General features: G+C 50.5%; 1 protein-coding gene across 1 annotated transcript in view; it reads right to left on the bottom strand.

Moving 5' to 3' along the window:
• Positions 1 to 1,799: 1,799 nt before the first annotated feature.
• Positions 1,800 to 19,669, bottom strand: part of LOC122545367 (semaphorin-6D-like) — a 133,561-nt gene continuing 115,691 nt past the window's right edge. Inside the window, exons 3-8 of the mRNA XM_087985111.1 lie at positions 14,371 to 14,485; positions 7,618 to 7,678; positions 7,036 to 7,098; positions 6,476 to 6,577; positions 4,834 to 4,924; positions 1,800 to 2,059 (exon numbers count right to left, since the gene is read on the bottom strand). Coding sequence (XP_087841237.1) covers positions 1,800 to 2,059; positions 4,834 to 4,924; positions 6,476 to 6,577; positions 7,036 to 7,098; positions 7,618 to 7,678; positions 14,371 to 14,485 — 692 coding nt within the window. The remainder of the gene's footprint in view (positions 2,060 to 4,833; positions 4,925 to 6,475; positions 6,578 to 7,035; positions 7,099 to 7,617; positions 7,679 to 14,370; positions 14,486 to 19,669) is intronic.

Here is a 19,669-nt window from a genome sequence, read left to right as displayed (position 1 = left end):
CTGAACACAATATTAACGCCAGAACTGAACACAATATTAACGCCAGAACCGAACACAATATTAATGCCAGAACTAAACACAATATTAACACCAGAAGTGAACACAATATTCATGCCAGAACTGAACACAATATTAACGCCAGAACCGAACACAATATTAATGCCAGAACTAAACACAATATTAACGCCAGAACTGAACACAATATTAACGCCAGAACTGAACACAATATTAACACCAGAACTGAACACAATATTAATGCCAGAACTAAACACAATATTAACCCCAGAACTGAACACAATATTAATGCCAGAACTGAACACAATATTTACGCCAGAACTGAACACAATATTAACGCCAGAACCGAACACAATATTAATGCCAGAACGGAACACAATATTCACGCCAGAACAGAACACAATTTTAACACCAGAACTGAGCACAATATTAACACCAGAACTGAACACAATATTAACGCCAGAATAGAACACAATATTAACGCCAGAACTGAACACAATATTAACGCCAGAACTGAACACAATATTAACGCCAGAACCGAACAGAATATTAATGCCAGAACTAAACACAATATTAACCCCAGAACTGAACACAATATTCATGCCAGAACTGCAGACAATATTAACGCCAGAACTGAACACAATATTAACGCCAGAACCGAACAGAATATTAATGCCAGAACTAAACACAATATTAACCCCAGAACTGAACACAATATTCATGCCAGAACTGCAGACAATATTAACGCCAGAACTGAAGACATCCTCGCTCCTTTGTTTAAGAAGGACATCTGGGATAATCTGGGAAATGTGCAGCCAGTGAGCCCCCTATGCCAGTGGTAGTGTAATGTTCGGAGAAGATTTTTACGGGTTTACTCACAACATGGACTTATTGGTGAGTTGGGATAGTCGTGTCTCAGTAGCACGGCTGAGGTTTTTTTGACAAGGTGACAAAGATATTTTATAGGTCGGTGTACAGGAGCCGAGAGGTCACTTTAAAGCTGTACAGGACATTGGTTAGGCCACTTTTGGAATATTGTGTGCAAGTCTGGTCTCCCTTCGATCAGAAGGATGTTGTGAAACTCGTAAGGGTTCAGAAAAGATTTATAAGGATGTTGGAGGGTTTGAGCTACAGGGAGAGGCTGAACAGGCTGGGGCTGTTTTCCCTGGAGCGTCGGAGGCTGAGGGGGGGACCTTATAGAGGTTTACAAAATCATGAGGGGGCATGGATAGGGTAAATAGACAAGGTCTTTTCCCTGGGGTGGGGGGAGTCCAGAACTAGAGGGGCCTAGGTTTAGGGTGAGAGGGGAAAGGGACCTGAGGGGCAACTTTTTCACCCAGAGGGTGGTACGTGTATGGAATGAGCTGCCAGAGGAAGTGGTGGAGGCTGGTACAATGACAGCATTTAAAAGGCATCTGGATGGGGACACGAATAGGAAGGGTTTGGAGGGATATGGGCCAAGTGCTGGCATACGGGAATAGATTAGGTTAGGATATCGGGTCGTAATGGACGAGTTGGGCCAAGGGGTCTGCTTCCGTATTATACACTTCTGTGACTGTTTTTCCCAGGGTAGAAAAGGCAGTGGCCAGGGACATAGGTTGAGGGCAAAAGGAGGTCAGGAGATGTAGGTGGCAAGTTTTTTTGAGCCAAGTGCCTGGAATGTGCTGCCAGAGGAGTTGGAAACATTTAAGAAGCATCTTGACAGACACATTATATAGGCAGGGCATAGAGGGATATGGACACCCTAGAGGTAAAAGGGTTTCAGCTTTGAAAGGGCTTATGCGTTAGCACAGGCTTGGTGGGCCGAAGGGCCTGTGCCATCCTGTCCTGTGGTTGTTATCGAGCTGATCATGGTGACGGGTCTCTGGTTCACCACCCCACCCCAGAGGAGTTGCAGACAGAGGGTAAAACCTCTCCAGATTACCTTTCAGCCACTTGGAGTCGTATTTGACGGTACGGAGCAAGGGGGCAGGCCCAAAGCTGCGGTAGATCACGGCATCACTGGCCAAGAAATCCGCCATCGTCGCTGAGTACAGGTTTCCGTCTGGACAGAGAGAGAGAGAGTGGGGGGTGGGAGATAGAGAGAGGAAGACAGAGAGAGACAGAGAGAGAGAGAGAGAGAGGGAGAGACAGAGAGAGAGAGAGAGAGAGAAAGGGAGAGAGAGAGGGAGAGAGACGGGGGTGCGAGAGACAGAGAGAGAGTGAAGGGGGAAAGAGAGAGAGAGACAGAGAGAGAGGGAGAGACAGAGAGAGACAGAGAGAGAGAAAGGGAGAGAGAGAGGGAGAGGCAGAGAAAGAGAGTGAGAGCGCGGGGAGAGAGGGAGAGAAAGGGCATGAGGCCATTGAGAGAACTCGGATCCCTACACACCCTCCCTATCTCCGTCACCCCAACACCACCCCCCGATCTCTGTCCCCTCCTCCAAACCCCTACACCCCCTCCCTATCCCTGTCACCCCCTCCAGCCCCCTACACCCCCTCCCTATCTCTGTCACACCCTCCAGCCCCTACACCCCCTCCCTATCTCTGTCATCCCCTCCAGCCCCTACAACCCCTCCGTTTCTCTGTCACCCCCACCAGCCCCTACAACCCCTCCCTACCTCTGTCACCCCCTCCAGCCCCCTCCCTATCTCTGTCAGCCCCACCAGCCCCCTACACCCCCCCATCTCTGTCTCCTCCTCCATCCCCCCACACCCCCTCCCTATCTCTGTCACCTCCTCCAGCCCCCTACACCCCATCCCTATCTCTGTCACCCCCACCAGCCCCTACACCCCCTCCCTATCTCTGTCACTCAAACCAGCCCCTACACCCCCTCTCTATCTCTGTCACCCAATCCAGCCCCTACACCCCCTCCCTATCTCTGTCACCTCCTCCAGCCAATACACCCCCTCCCTATCTCTGTCACCTCCTCCAGCCCCTACACCCCCCCCTATCTCTGTCACCTCCTCTACCCCATACACCACCTCCCTATTTCTGTCACCCCCTCCAGCCCCTACACCCCCTCCCTATCTCTGTCACCCCCTCCAGCCCCTACACCCCCTCCCTATCTCTGTCCCCCCCTCCAGTCCCCTACACCCCCTCCCTATCTCTGTCACCTCCTCCAGCCCCTACACCCCCTCCCTATCTCTGTCACCTCCTCCAGCCCCTGCACCCCCTCCCTATCTCTCTCACCCCATCCAGCCCCCTACACCCCTCCCTATCTCTGTCACCCCCTCCAGCCCCTACACCCCTCCCTATCTCTGTCACCCCCTCCAGCCCCTTACACCCCCTCCCTATCTCTGTCACCTCCTCCAGCCCCCTACACCACCTCCCTATCTCTGTCACCCCCTCCAGCCCCTACACCCCCTCCCTATCTCTGTCACCTCCTCCAGACCCCTACACCCCCTCCCTATCTCTGTCACCTCCTCCAGCCCCTACACCCCCTCCCTATCTCTCTCACCCCATCCAGCCCCCTACACCACCTCCCTATCTCTGTCACCCCCTCCAGCCCCTACACCCCTCCCTATCTCTGTCACCCCCTCCAGCCCCTACACCCCCTCCCTTTCTCTGTCACCCCCTCCAGCCCCTACACCCCCTCCCTATCCCTGTCACCCTCTCCAGCCGCTACACCCCCTCCCTATCTCTGTCACCCTTCCAGACCCTACACCACCTCCCTCTCTCTGTCACCTCCTCCAGCTTCCTACACCGCCTCCCTATCTCTGTCACCCCCTCCAGCCCCCTACACCACCTCCCTATCTCTGTCACCCCCTCCAGCCGCTACACCCCCTCCCTATCTCTGTCACCCTTCCAGACCCTACACCACCTCCCTCTCTCTGTCACCTCCTCCAGCTTCCTACACCGCCTCCCTATCTCTCTCACCCCATCCAGCCCCCTACACCACCTCCCTATCTCTGTCACCTCCTCCAGCCCCTACACCCTCTCCCTATCTCTGTCACCTCCTCCAGCGCCTACACCCCCTCCCTATCTCTGTCACCCCATCCAGCCCCCTACACCCCTCCCTATCTCTGTCACCCCCTACAGCCCCCTACACCCCCTCCCTATCTCTGTCACCCCCTCCAGCCCCCTACACCACCTCCCTATCTCTGTCAGCCCCTCCAGCCGCTACACCCCCTCCCTATCTCTGTCACCCTTCCAGACTCTACACCCCCTCCCTATCTCTGTCACCTTCTCCAGCCCCTACACCCCCTCCCTATCTCTGTCACCTCCTCCAGCGCCTACACCCCCTCCCTATCTCTGTCACCCCATCCAGCCCCCTACACCCCCTCCCTATCTCTGTCACCCCCTACAGCCCCCTACACCCCCTCTCTATCTCTGTCACCCCCTCCAGCCCCTACACCCCTTCCCTATCTCTGTCACCCCCGCCAGCCCCTACACCCCCTCCCTATCTCTGTCACCCCCCTCCAGCCCCTACACCCCCTCCCTATCTCTGTCACCCCCTCCAGCCCCTATACCCCCTCCCTATCTCTGTCACCCCCTCCAGTCTCCCCCAGTCCCGGTCTCTCTCGAGCAATCCCCTTGCCCCCCGTCACTGGGGAATGAGGAAGGGGTGTCTTGGGGTGGGGGGTGAGGGGGAAGTCCAGAGCTCAGCAACCCCCCAACTCCCTAAACCTCTACCTCCCTTCCCCCTGTTCTCTCTCTCCCCCTGCTCCCTCCCAACCTCCCTCCCTCACACCCCCTTGCCCCGATGGGCAGGGGCGGGGGGGACAAGGTGGAGGGCAGAGGTGTCTGACCGTGGGTCCCTCTTGTTAGTATCCGTCTGCCCCAACCCACCCTGCTCCACGCATGCCCCTCCCTCCGCACCCCTACCCCACCAATACCTACCAGCGAAGAGGGCGACGTTGGTCTGTCGGGTATCGAAGGGGCACCGGGCCTGTCCATTCACCTCCTCGCTCTCCTGCAGTAGGGACTCCATCTTGGGAGGGAGAGAGAGAGAGAGTGGGGAGAGAGACACACACACACAGAGTGAGAGAAAGAGGGGGGTGTAGAGAGAGAGAGACAGAGAGAGAGGAGAGGGACAGAGACAGAGAGAGAGAGAGAAGGGAGAGAGAGGGTGGAGGGAGTGAGGGGGGGAGAGAGACACACAGAGAGTGAGAGAAAGAGGGAGGTGTAGAGAGAGAGAGAGAGACAGAGAGAGGGGGGAGAGAGACACACACATACAGAGAGTGAGAGAAAGAGGGGGGTGTAGAGAGAGAGAGAGACAGAGAGAGAGAGAGAGAGAGACAGAGAGAAGAGAGGGACAGAGAGAGGGGGGAGAGAGAGAGGGTGGAGGGAGAGAGGGGGAGAGAGAGACACACAGAGTGAGAGAAAGAGGGAGGTGTAGAGAGAGAGAGCGACAGAGAGAGAGAGGAGAGAGAGAGAGGAGAGAGACACACACAGAGAGTGCGAGAAAGAGGGAGGTGTAGAGAGAGACAAAGAGAGAGAGGAGAGAGAGAGACAGAGAGAGACATAGAGAGAGGAGAGGGACAGAGGCAGAGAGAGAGAGGGTGGAGGGAGAGAGGGGGGAGAGACAGACACACAGAAAGTGAGAGAAAGAGGGGAGTGTAGAGAGAGAGTGAGAGACAGAGAGAGAGAGAGAGAGAAACAGAGTGAGAGAGACACAGAGAGAGGGGGAGAGAGACGGATAGAGACATAGTGAGAGAGAGAGGAGAGAGACAGAGACAAAGAGAGAGAGAGAGACAGAGAGATAGAGAGAGAGGGAGGGAGAGAGAGAGGGGGAGGGCGAGAGAGGGGGAGAGAGACACACACACACAGAGTGAGAATGGGGAGTGAGAGACAGAGAGAGAGAGCGAGAGAAACAGAGAGTGAGAGAGACACAGAGAGAGGGGGGAGAGAGACAGAGAGAGACATAGAGAGAGAGAGAGAAGAGAGAGACAGAGAGACAGTGGGAGAGAGAGAGACAGAGAGAGGGTGGATAGAGCGGGAGAGAGAGAGACAGAGGGGGGACAGAGAGACAGAGAGAGAGACAGGGAGAGACAGAAAGAGAGAGAGAGACAGCGTTCACTTTGTGTGGCACAGCAAGATTCCGGGTGCTTGGGGTGGGAAAGAGTGCAGGCCGAATCGAGGGGTGTGGGCAGAAGGCGAGGGGCGGAGCTCAACAGCGAGAAGGGGGAGGGGAGGGGTACAGTCTCCCCCCTTCGCGGCCGTTGACCGACCCCAATTGCCAGGAGGAGCGTGGAAGGCACCGCCTGGAACAGGAGCAGAATCGCCAACTTTAAGGGCATTTAAATGGTCATTGGATAGACACGTGGATATGGAGCAGGATAGAGATGGGAAGGGGAGAAAGCGAGGGACTGAACTGGATAGTCAGCCCCGCTCCTAGAGAGAATGGGGTAGCAGGTTCGAAGGGCCGAATGTCCGGGTGCGTGTGTGTGTGTGTGTCTGTGTGAGCGAGAGCGCACGCTGTGACGCGGGAACCATGTTACACACAGGTTCAGGAGTTGACCGCACAAGATGGCCGCCTCACCTTGTAGTTCCGACAGACGGGGTTAAAAGCGTTGGTCCCACAAGCAAACAGCATCCGGTCGCTGCGAGGCACCAGGACACGAATGAAGTTGTGACACTCGTCCTGCCGGGAGATCGGAGGAGACGGGAGAAAGTAAGTTCAGTCAAAACCCTTCCGTATCCTCTCTGAAGGAACGCGCGAGAAAAAAAAAGCCTCCACTCAGGCTGCACGAGGTTCCCGAGGCCCTTAGCAACGAGGCCTGCAGGTAGGCCTCAGCCCCGGCTCCTCACTCAGACCGTTGACCGCCCCGCAAGTACCCGCCCGCTCCGGAGAGAGAGAAAGGGGACTCCCGTAAGTCCCCCTCCCTCGGGGAATTCCGAACCGCTCCCCGCCCGGATTCCGGGGTTTCGCGGCCACAGGACGCTGTCTCGGCACGTTGCAGGAAATGCGGATGCCTCTCCCCACCACACCCCCCCCCCTCACATCACCAGAACAACCCCGCGAGGTTTCCCTCGATCCCTCAATACACCCGCTCACTCCCCCAACCCTTCAGGCCCCACTCCGTCCTGAGGGTCACTCACCCGATGCTTCCCTCGCATGGCGCAATTCTGCATATCGCTACCCTTGGTCCTCCACTGCACCTTCTGCAGGCGAAGAGAAACAAGCTTCACGTGACTCCTGACCCAGCTGAGCCATGCCCTCTCCCCACTACGCTCCCCCATCCCCCAACACAGTCTTGCATAGTTGGCACAGTCCGAAGTGGTCGCGCACATCCTCCCCCCGCCACCTCGGCGTGGACACAACGGCTCACGGCTGGACACTGCAGCCGAACTCAGGATGCAGGGTAGAGCGCTGTCGCATTATCTCCTTGGAGACACATGTACGGTACTTCAAACCCCCTCCTCCACCGTCATCCAGTGCACAACATCGGGGAACCTGACGCCATGATCCAGACCAGTACATAGTGCCAAGAGAGCGGGTGCTGTCGTAGGGTCAACAATGAGGGAGCGGGCGCTGTTGGAGGGTCAGCGCCAAGAGAGTGGGCACTGTTGGAGGGTCAGCGCTGAGGGAGTGTGATGAGGTCAGAGCGATGGAGGTCCCCCTAACTTCAGGAGATAGGTCCCACCCCTCTATGGGAATAATGGACACAGATGAGTACATACGTTCCGAGGATTCAGGATTTCCTGGGGACTTCGACCCAGATCGAAGGAGAAGATGTGATCCCTACAGAAGAACAAAGGGATTATTGATAAAAACACGGACTCACTGAGCTCAGGAAACAACTCCCAATCAGACAGCATCACGGCAGAATATCTCAGTTTCAAACTGGGGGGTACACATATTCCGGCGTTGCTCATCGTCACAGGAGCAGCTATCTACACCAGTGGCATTGCTCCCCATCATAGGGACAGGACTGTTACAGTATAACACACCAGTGGCATTGCTCCCCATCATAGGGACAGGACTGTTACAGTATAATACACCAGTGGCATTGCTCCCCATCATAGCGACAGGACTGTTACAGTATAATACACCAGTGGCATTGCTCCCCATCATAGGGACAGGACTGTTACAGTATAATACACCAGTGACATTGCTCCCCATCATAGGGACAGGACTGTTACAGTATAATACACCAGTGGCATTGCTCCCCATCATAGCGACAGGACTGTTACAGTATAATACACCAGTGGCATTGCTCCCCATCATAGGGACAGGACTGTTACAGTATAATACACCAGTGGCATTGCTCCCCATCATAGGGACAGGACTGTTACAGTATAATACACCAGTGGCATTGCTCCCCATCATAGCGACAGGACTGTTACAGTATAATACACCAGTGGCATTGCTCCCCATCATAGGGACAGGACTGTTACAGTATAATACACCAGTGGCATTGCACCCCATCATAGGGACAGGACTGTTACAGTATAATACACCAGTGACACTGCTCCCCATCATAGCGACAGGACTGTTACAGTATAATACACCAGTGGCATTGCTCCCCATCATAGGGACAGGACTGTTACAGTATAATACACCAGTGGCATTGCTCCCCATCATAGCGACAGGACTGTTACAGTATAATACACCAGTGGCATTGCTCCCCATCATAGCGACAGGACTGTTACAGTATAATACACCAGTGGCATTGCTCCCCATCATAGGGACAGGACTGTTACAGTATAATACACCAGTGGCATTGCTCCCCATCATAGGGACAGGACTGTTACAGTATAATACACCAGTGGCATTGCTCCCCATCATAGCGACAGGACTATTACAGTATAATACACCTGTGGCATTGCTCCCCATCATAGCGACAGGACTGTTACAGTATAATACACCAGTGGCATTGCTCCCCATCATAGGGACAGGACTGTTACAGTATAATACACCAGTGACACTGCACCCCATCATAGGGACAGGACTGTTACAGTATAATACACCAGTGGCATTGCTCCCCATCATAGGGACAGGGCTGTTACAGTATAATACACCAGTGGTATTGCTCCCCATCATAGGGACAGGACTGTTACAGTATAATACACCAGTGGCATTGCACCCCATCATAGGGACAGGACTGTTACAGTATAATACACCAGTGACACTGCTCCCCATCATAGCGACAGGACTGTTACAGTATAATACACCAGTGGCATTGCTCCCCATCATAGGGACAGGACTGTTACAGTATAATACACCAGTGGCATTGCTCCCCATCATAGGGACAGGACTGTTACAGTATAATACACCAGTGGCATTGCTCCCCATCATAGGGACAGGACTCTTACAGTATAATACACCAGTGGCATTGCTCCCCATCATAGGGACAGGACTGTTACAGTATAATACACCAGTGGCATTGCTCCCCATCAGAGCGACAGGACTGTTACAGTATAATACACCAGTGGCATTGCTCCCCATCATAGGGACAGGACTGTTACAGTATAATACACCAGTGGCATTGCTCCCCATCATAGGGACAGGACTGTTACAGTATAATACACCAGTGACACTGCTCCCCATCGTAGGGACAGGACTGTTACAGTATAATACACCTGTGGCATTGCTCCCCATCATAGCGACAGGACTGTTACAGTATAATACACCAATGGCATTGCTCCCCATCATAGGGACAGGACCGTTACAGTATAATACACCAGTGACACTGCTCCCCATCATAGCGACAGGACTGTTACAGTATAATACACCAGTGGCATTGCTCCCCATCATAGGGACAGGACTGTTACAGTATAATACACCAGTGACACTGCTCCCCATCATAGGGACAGGACTGTTACAGTATAATACACCAGTGGCATTGCTCCCCATCATAGGGACAGGACTGTTACAGTATAATACACCAGTGGCATTGCTCCCCATCATAGGGACAGGACTGTTACAGTATAATACACCAGTGGCATTGCTCCCCATCATAGGGACAGGACTGTTACAGTATAATACACCAGTGGCATTGCTCCCCATCATAGGGACAGGACTCTTACAGTATAATACACCAGTGGCATTGCTCCCCATCATAGGGACAGGACTGTTACAGTATAATACACCAGTGGCATTGCTCCCCATCATAGCGACAGGACTGTTACAGTATAATACACCAGTGGCATTGCTCCCCATCATAGGGACAGGACTGTTACAGTATAATACACCAGTGGCATTGCTCCTCATCATAGGGACAGGACTGTTACAGGAAAATACACCAATGGCATTGCTCCCCATCATAGTGACAGGACTGTTACAGTATAATACACCAGTGGCATTGCTCCTCATCATAGGGACAGGTCTGTTACAGTATAATACACCAGTGGCATTGCTCCCCATCATAGGGACAGGTCTGTTACAGTATAATACACCTGTGGCATTGCTCCCCATCATAGGGACAGGACTGTTACAGTATAATACACCAGTGGCATTGCTCCCCATCATAGGGACAGGACTGTTACAGTATAATACACCAATGGCATTGCTCTTCATCATAGGGACAGGGCTGTTACAGTATAATACACCAGTGGCATTGCTCCTCATCATAGGGACAGGTCTGTTACAGTATAATACACCAGTGGCATTGCTCCCCATCATAGGGACAGGTCTGTTACAGTATAATACACCTGTGGCATTGCTCCCCATCATAGGGACAGGACTGTTACAGTATAATACACCAGTGGCATTGCTCCCCATCATAGGGACAGAACTGTTACAGTATAATACACCAGTGGCATTGCTCCCCATCATAGGGACAGGACTGTTACAGTATAATACACCAGTGGCATTGCACCCCATCATAGGGACAGGACTGTTCCAGTATAATACACCTGTGGCATTGCTCCTCATCATAGGGACAGGACTGTTACAGTATAATACACCAGTGGCATTGCTCCCCATCATAGGGACAGGACTGTTACAGCATAACACACCAGTGGCATTGCTCCCCATCATAGGGACAAGACTGTTACAGTATAATACACCAGTGGCATTGCTCCTCATCATAGGGACAGGACTGTTACAGTATAATACACCAGTGGCATTGCTCCTCATCATTGAGACAGGACTCTTATATGATAATACACCAGTGGCATTCTCCCCATCATAGGCACAGGACTGTTACAGTATAATACACCAGTTGCATTGCTCCCCATCATAGGGACAGGACTGTTACAGTATAATACACCAGTGGCATTGCTCCCCATCATAGGGACAGGACTGTTACAGTATAATACACCAGTGGCATTGCTCCCCATCATAGGGACAGGACTGTTACAGTATAATACACCAGTGGCATTGCTCCCCATCATAGGGACAGGACTGTTACAGTATAATACACCAGTGGCATTGCTCCCCATCATAGGGACAGGACTGTTACAGTATAATACACCAGTGGCATTGCTCCCCATCAGAGCGACAGGACTGTTACAGTATAATACACCAGTGGCATTGCTCCCCATCATAGGGACAGGACTGTTACAGTATAATACACCAGTGGCATTGCTCCCCATCATAGGGACAGGACTGTTACAGTATAATACACCAGTGACACTGCTCCCCATCGTAGGGACAGGACTGTTACAGTATAATACACGTGTGGCATTGCTCCCCATCATAGCGACAGGACTGTTACAGTATAATACACCAATGGCATTGCTCCCCATCATAGGGACAGGACCGTTACAGTATAATACACCAGTGACACTGCTCCCCATCATAGCGACAGGACTGTTACAGTATAATACACCAGTGGCATTGCTCCCCATCATAGGGACAGGACTGTTACAGTATAATACACCAGTGACACTGCTCCCCATCATAGGGACAGGACTGTTACAGTATAATACACCAGTGGCATTGCTCCCCATCATAGGGACAGGACTGTTACAGTATAATACACCAGTGGCATTGCTCCCCATCATAGGGACAGGACTGTTACAGTATAATACACCAGTGGCATTGCTCCCCATCATAGGGACAGGACTGTTACAGTATAATACACCAGTGGCATTGCTCCCCATCATAGGGACAGGACTCTTACAGTATAATACACCAGTGGCATTGCTCCCCATCATAGGGACAGGACTGTTACAGTATAATACACCAGTGGCATTGCTCCCCATCATAGCGACAGGACTGTTACAGTATAATACACCAGTGGCATTGCTCCCCATCATAGGGACAGGACTGTTACAGTATAATACACCAGTGGCATTGCTCCTCATCATAGGGACAGGACTGTTACAGGAAAATACACCAATGGCATTGCTCCCCATCATAGTGACAGGACTGTTACAGTATAATACACCAGTGGCATTGCTCCTCATCATAGGGACAGGTCTGTTACAGTATAATACACCAGTGGCATTGCTCCCCATCATAGGGACAGGTCTGTTACAGTATAATACACCTGTGGCATTGCTCCCCATCATAGGGACAGCGCTGTTACAGTATAATACACCAGTGGCATTGCTCCCCATCATAGGGACAGGACTGTTACAGTATAATACACCAATGGCATTGCTCTTCATCATAGGGACAGCGCTGTTACAGTATAATACACCAGTGGCATTGCTCCTCATCATAGGGACAGGTCTGTTACAGTATAATACACCAGTGGCATTGCTCCCCATCATAGGGACAGGTCTGTTACAGTATAATACACCTGTGGCATTGCTCCCCATCATAGGGACAGGACTGTTACAGTATAATACACCAGTGGCATTGCTCCCCATCATAGGGACAGAACTGTTACAGTATAATACACCAGTGGCATTGCTCCCCATCATAGGGACAGGACTGTTACAGTATAATACACCAGTGGCATTGCACCCCATCATAGGGACAGGACTGTTCCAGTATAATACACCTGTGGCATTGCTCCTCATCATAGGGACAGGACTGTTACAGTATAATACACCAGTGGCATTGCTCCCCATCATAGGGACAGGACTGTTACAGCATAACACACCAGTGGCATTGCTCCCCATCATAGGGACAGGACTGTTACAGTATAATACACCAGTGGCATTGCTCCTCATCATAGGGACAGGACTGTTACAGTATAATACACCAGTGGCATTGCTCCCCATCATAGGGACAGAACTGTTACAGTATAATACACCAGTGGCATTGCACCCCATCATAGGGACAGGACTGTTCCAGTATAATACACCAGTGACATTGCTCCCCATCACAGGGACAGAACTGTTACAGTATAATACACCAGTGGCATTGCTCCTCATCATAGGGACAGGTCTGTTACAGTATAATACACCAGTGGCATTGCTCCCCATCATAGGGACAGGTCTGTTACAGTATAATACACCAGTGGCATTGCTCCCCATCATAGGGACAGGACTGTTACAGTATAATACACCAGTGGCAGTGCTCCTCATCATTGAGACAGGACTCTTATATGATAATACACCAGTGGCATTCTCCCCATCATAGGCACAGGACTGTTACAGTATAATACACCAGTTGCATTGCTTCTCATCATAGGGACAGGACTGTTACAGTATAATACACCAGTGGCATTGCTCCCCATCATAGGGACAGGACTGTTACAGTATAATACACCAGTGGCATTGCTCCCCATCATAGGGACAGGACTGTTACAGTATAACACACCAGTGGCATTGCTCCTCATCATAGGGACAAGACTGTTACAGTATAATACACCAGTGGCATTGCTCCCCATCATAGGGACAGGACTGTTACAGTATAATACACCAGTGGCATTGCTCCCATCATAGCGACAGGACTGTTACAGTATAATACACCAGTGGCATTGCTCCCCATCATAGGGACAGGACTGTTACAGTATAACACACCAGTGGCATTGCTCCCCATCATAGGGACAGGACTGTTACAGTATAACACACCAGTGGCATTGCTCCTCATCATAGGGACAAGACTGTTACAGTATAATACGCCAGTGGCATTGCTCCCATCATAGCGACAGGACTGTTACAGTATAATACACCTGTGGCATTGCTCCCCATCATAGGGACAGGACTGTTACAGTATAATACACCTGTGGCATTGCTCCCCATCATAGGGACAGGACTGTTACAGTATAATACACCAGTGGCATTGCTCCCCATCATAGCGACAGGACTGTTACAGTATAATACACCAGTGGCATTGCTCCCCATCATCGGGAGCGCTCTGTTACAGTATAATACTGAAACAGTATTTGTCAATGCTATAGCAACAGATCGACCTTCTTTACAGAAGCCAGAACGTTATTCAAAGGCACACAGGTGGCATTGCTCATCAACATGGTGCCAGAGTGTGGGCACTGTCGCACCTGTGGCAATGCTCGTCCGCCCAGAGACCAAAACCCCCAAGGTGGGAGGGTCCCGATGGGCGACACAGCTGAGTGGGTTGGTGGATCTTACCTTGCAGAAATGTACAGCGTTTGGTTGATCCTCAACATGCGCTGGAAGTCAAGGCCTGGTGAGGCGGAATCATTCTCAGACACCAAACCACGGAAGGTGGGGTACTCCTGGGCATCTGGGGGGTAAGGAGGAAGCGGGAAGGAGGGCGAGAGTGAGGGAGAAACCAGAAGACAATCAGACACCAGAGAAAGCGAGGAGTCAAGACAGCAGTGTGAATAATGATCATATGTTACAGTATCATACACCAGTGGCATTGCTCCCCATCATAGGGACAGGACTGTTACAGTATAATACACCAGTGGCATTGCTCCCCATCATAGGGACAGGACTGTTACAGTATAATACACCAGTGGCATTGCTCCCCATCATAGGGACAGGGCTGTTACAGTATAAAACACCAGTGGCATTGCTCCCCATCTTAGGGACAGGACTGTTACAGTATAATACACCAGTGGCATTGCTCCCCATCATAGGGACAGGACTGTTACAGTATAATACGCCAGTGGCATTGCTCCCCATCTTAGGGACAGGACTGTTACAGTATAATGCACCAGTAGCATTGCTCCCCATCGTAGGGACAGGACTGTTACAGTATAATACACGAGTGGAATTGCTCCCCATCATAGGGACAGGACTGTTCCAGTATAATACACCAGTGGCATTGCTCCCCATCATAGGGACAGGGCTGTTACAGGATAATACACCAGTGGCATTGCTCCCCATCATAGAGACAGGACTGTTACAATATAATACACCAGTGGCATTGCTCCCCATCACAGGGACAGGACTGTTACAGTATAATACACCAGTGGCATTGCTCCCCATCATAGGAACAGGACTGTTACAGCATAATACACCAGTGGCATTGCTCCCCATCATAGGGACAGGGCTGTTACAGTATAATACACCAGTGGCATTGCTTCCCATAATAGGGACAGGACTGTTACAGTATAATACACCTGTGGCATTGCTCCCCATCTTAGGGACAGGACTGTTACAGTATAATACACCAGTGGCATTGCTCCCCATCATAGGAACAGGACTGTTACAGCATAATACACCAGTGGCATTGCTCCCCATCATAGGGACAGGACTGTTACAGTATAATACACCAGTGGCATTGCTCCCCATCATAGGGACAGGACTGTTACAGTATAATACACCAGTGGCATTGCTCCCCATCATAGGGACAGGACTGTTACAGTATAATACACCAGTGGCATTGCTCCCCATCATAGGGACAGGACTGTTACAGTATAATACGCCAGTAGCATTGCTCCCCATCGTAGGGACAGGACTGTTACAGTATAATACACGAGTGGAATTGCTCCCCATCATAGGGACAGGACTGTTCCAGTATAATACACCAGTGGCATTGCTCCCCATCATAGGGACAGGGCTGTTACAGTATAATACACCAGTGGCATTGCTCCCCATCATAGAGACAGGACTGTTACAATATAATACACCAGTGGCATTGCTCCCCATCACAGGGACAGGACTGTTACAGTATAATACACCAGTGGCATTGCTCCCCATCATAGGGACAGGACTGTTACAGCATAATACACCAGTGGCATTGCTCCCCATCATAGGGACAGGGCTGTTACAGTATAATACACCAGTGGCATTGCTTCCCATAATAGGGACAGGGCTGTTACAGTATAATACACCTGTGGCATTGCTCCCCATCATAGGGACAGGACGGTTACAGTATAATACATCAGTGGCATTGCTCGCCATCATAGGGACAGGACTGTTACAGTATAATACACCAGTGGCATTGCTCCCCATCATAGGGACAGGACTGTTACAGTATAATACACCAGTGGCATTGCTCCCCATCATAGGGACAGGACTGTTACAATATAATACTCCAGTGGCATTGCTCCCCATCATAGGGACAGGTCTGTTACAATATAATACTCCAGTGGCATTGCTCCCCATCATAGGGACAGGTCTGTTACAATATAATACTCCAGTGGCATTGCTCCCCATCATAGGGACAGGTCTGTTACAATATAATACTCCAGTGGCATTGCTCCCCATCATAGGGACAGGTCTGTTACAATATAATACTCCAGTGGCATTGCTCCCCATCATAGGGACAGGACTGTTACAGTATAATACACCTGTGGCATTGCTCCCCATCATAGGGACAGGACTGTGACATTATAAGACACCTGTGGCATTGCTCCCCATCATAGGGACAGGACTGTTACAGTATAATACACCAGTGGCATTGCTCCCCATCATAGGGACAGGACTGTTACAGTATAACACACCAGTGGCATTGCTCCCCATCATAGGGACAGGACTGTTACAGTATAATACACCAGTGGCATTGCTCCCCATCATAGGGACAGGACTGTTACAGTATAACACACCAGTGGCATTGCTCCCCATCATAGGGACAGGACTGTTACAGTATAATACACCAGTGGCATTGCTCCCCATCATAGGGACAGGACTGTTACAGTATAATACACCTGTGGCATTGCTCCCCATCATAGGGACAGGACTGTTACAGTATAATACACCAGTGGCATTGCTCCCCATCATAGGGACAGGACTGTTACAGTATAACACACCAGTGGCATTGCTCCCCATCATAGGGACAGGACTGTTACAGTATAATACACCAGTGGCATTGCTCCCCATCATAGGGACAGGACTGTTACAGTATAATACACCAGTGGCATTGCTCCCCATCATAGGGACAGGACTGTTACAGTATAATACACCTGTGGCATTGCTCCCCATCATAGGGACAGGACTGTTACAGTATAATACACCAGTGGCATTGCTCCCCATCATAGGGACAGGACTGTTACATTATAATACACCTGTGGCATTGCTCCCCATCATAGGGACAGGACTGTTACAGTATAATACACCAGTGGCATTGCTCCCCATCATAGGGACAGGACTGTTACAGTATAATACACCAGTGGCATTGCTCCCCATCATAGGGACAGGACTGTTACAGTATAATACACCAGTGGCATTGCTACCCATCATAGTGACAGGACTGTTACAGTATAATACACCAGTGGCATTGCTCCCCATCATAGGGACAGGACTGTTACAGTATAATACACCAATGGCATTGCTCCCCATCATAGGGACAGGACTGTTACAGTATAACACACCAGTGGCATTGCTCCCCATCATAGGGACAGGACTGTTACAGTATAATACACCAGTGGCATTGCTCCCCATCATAGGGACAGGTCTGTTACAGTATAATACACCAGTGGCATTGCTCCCCATCATAGGGACAGGACTGATACAGTATAATACACCAGTGGCATTGCTCCCCATCATAGGGACAGGTCTGTTACAATATAATACTCCAGTGGCATTGCTCCCCATCATAGGGACAGGACTGTTACAGTATAATACACCAGTGGCATTGCTCCCCATCATAGGGACAGGACTGTTACAGTATAATACACCAGTGGCATTGCTCCCCATCATAGGGACAGGACTGATACAGTATAATACACCAGTGGCATTGCTCCCCATCATAGGGACAGGTCTGTTACAATATAATACTCCTGTGGCATTGCTCCCCATCATAGGGACAGGACTGTTACAGTATAATACACCAGTGGCATTGCTCCCCATCATAGGGACAGGACTGTTACAGTATAATACACCAGTGGCATTGCTCCCAGTCATAGGGACAGGACTGTTACAGTATAATACACCAGTGACATTGCTCCCCATCATAGGGACAGGACTGTTACATTATAATACACCAGTGGCATTGCTCACCATCATAGCGACAGGACAGTTACTGTATAACACACGAGTGGAATTGCTCCCCATCATAGGGACGGGACTGTTACAGTATAATACACCAGTGGCATTGCTCCCCATCATAGGGACAGGACTGTTACAGTATAATACACCAGTGGCATTGCTCCCCATCATAGCGACAGGACTGTTACAGTATAATACACCAGTGGCATTGCTCCCCATCATAGGGACAGGACTGTTACAGTATAATACACCAGTGGCATTGCTCGCCATCATAGGGACAGGACTGTTACAGTATTATACACCAGTGGCATTGCTCCCCATCATAGGGACAGGACTGTTACAGTATTATACACCAGTGGCATTGCTCCCCATCATAGGGACAGGACTGTTACAGTATAATACACCAATGGCATTGCTCCTCATCATAGGGACAGGACTGTTACAGTATAATACACCAGTGGCATTGCTCCCCATCATAGGGACAGGACTGTTACAGTATAATACACCAGTGGCATTGCTCCCCATCATAGGGACAGGACTGTTACAGTATAATACACCAGTGGCATTGCTCCCCATCATAGGGACAGGACTGTTACAGTATAATACACCAGTGGCATTGCTCCCCATCATAGGGACATGACTGTTAAAGTATAATACACCAGTGGCATTGCTCCCCATCATAGGGACATGACTGTTAAAGTATAATACACCAGTGGCATTGCTCCCCATCATAGGGACAGGACTGTTACAGTATAATACACCAGTGGCATTGCTCCTCATCATAGGGACAGGACTGTTACAGTATAATACACCAGTGGCATTGCTCCCCATCATAGGGACATGACTGTTAAAGTATAATACACCAGTGGCATTGCTCCCCATCATAGGGACATGACTGTTAAAGTATAATACACCAGTGGCATTGCTCCCCATCATAGGGACAGGACTGTTAAAGTATAATACACCTGTGACCTTGCTCCCCATCATAGGGACAGGACTGTTACAGTATAATACACCAGTGGCATTGCTCCCCATCATACGGACAGGACTGTTACAGTATAATACACCAGTGGCATTGCTCCTCATCATAGGGACAGGACTGTTACAGTATAATACACCAGTGGCATTGCTCCACATCATAGGGACAGGACTGTTACAGTATAATACACCTGTGGCATTGCTCCCCATCATAGGGACAGGACTGTTACAGTATAATACACCTGTGGCATTGCTCCCCATCATAGGGACAGGACTGTTACAGTAAAATACACCAGTGGCATTGCTCCCCATCATAGGGACAGGACTGTTACAGTATAATACACCAGTGGCATTGCTCCCCATCATAGGGACAGGACTGTTACACTATAATACACCAGTGGCATTGCTCCCCATCATAGGGACAGGACTGTTACAGTATAATATACCAGTGGCATTGCTCCCCATCATAGGGACAGGACTGTTACAGTATAATACACCAGTGGCATTGCTCCACATCATAGGGACAGGACTGTTACAGTATTCTACACCAGTG

This window comes from Chiloscyllium plagiosum, unplaced genomic scaffold, assembly GCF_037043375.1.
Source record: "Chiloscyllium plagiosum isolate Xiang-an unplaced genomic scaffold, Cpla_swu_hap1 HiC_scaffold_50, whole genome shotgun sequence".
Lineage (NCBI taxonomy): Eukaryota > Metazoa > Chordata > Chondrichthyes > Orectolobiformes > Hemiscylliidae > Chiloscyllium > Chiloscyllium plagiosum.
The sequence above is the reverse complement of the archived record's forward strand: the minus strand, read 5'-3'. Positions and strand labels throughout refer to the sequence as shown.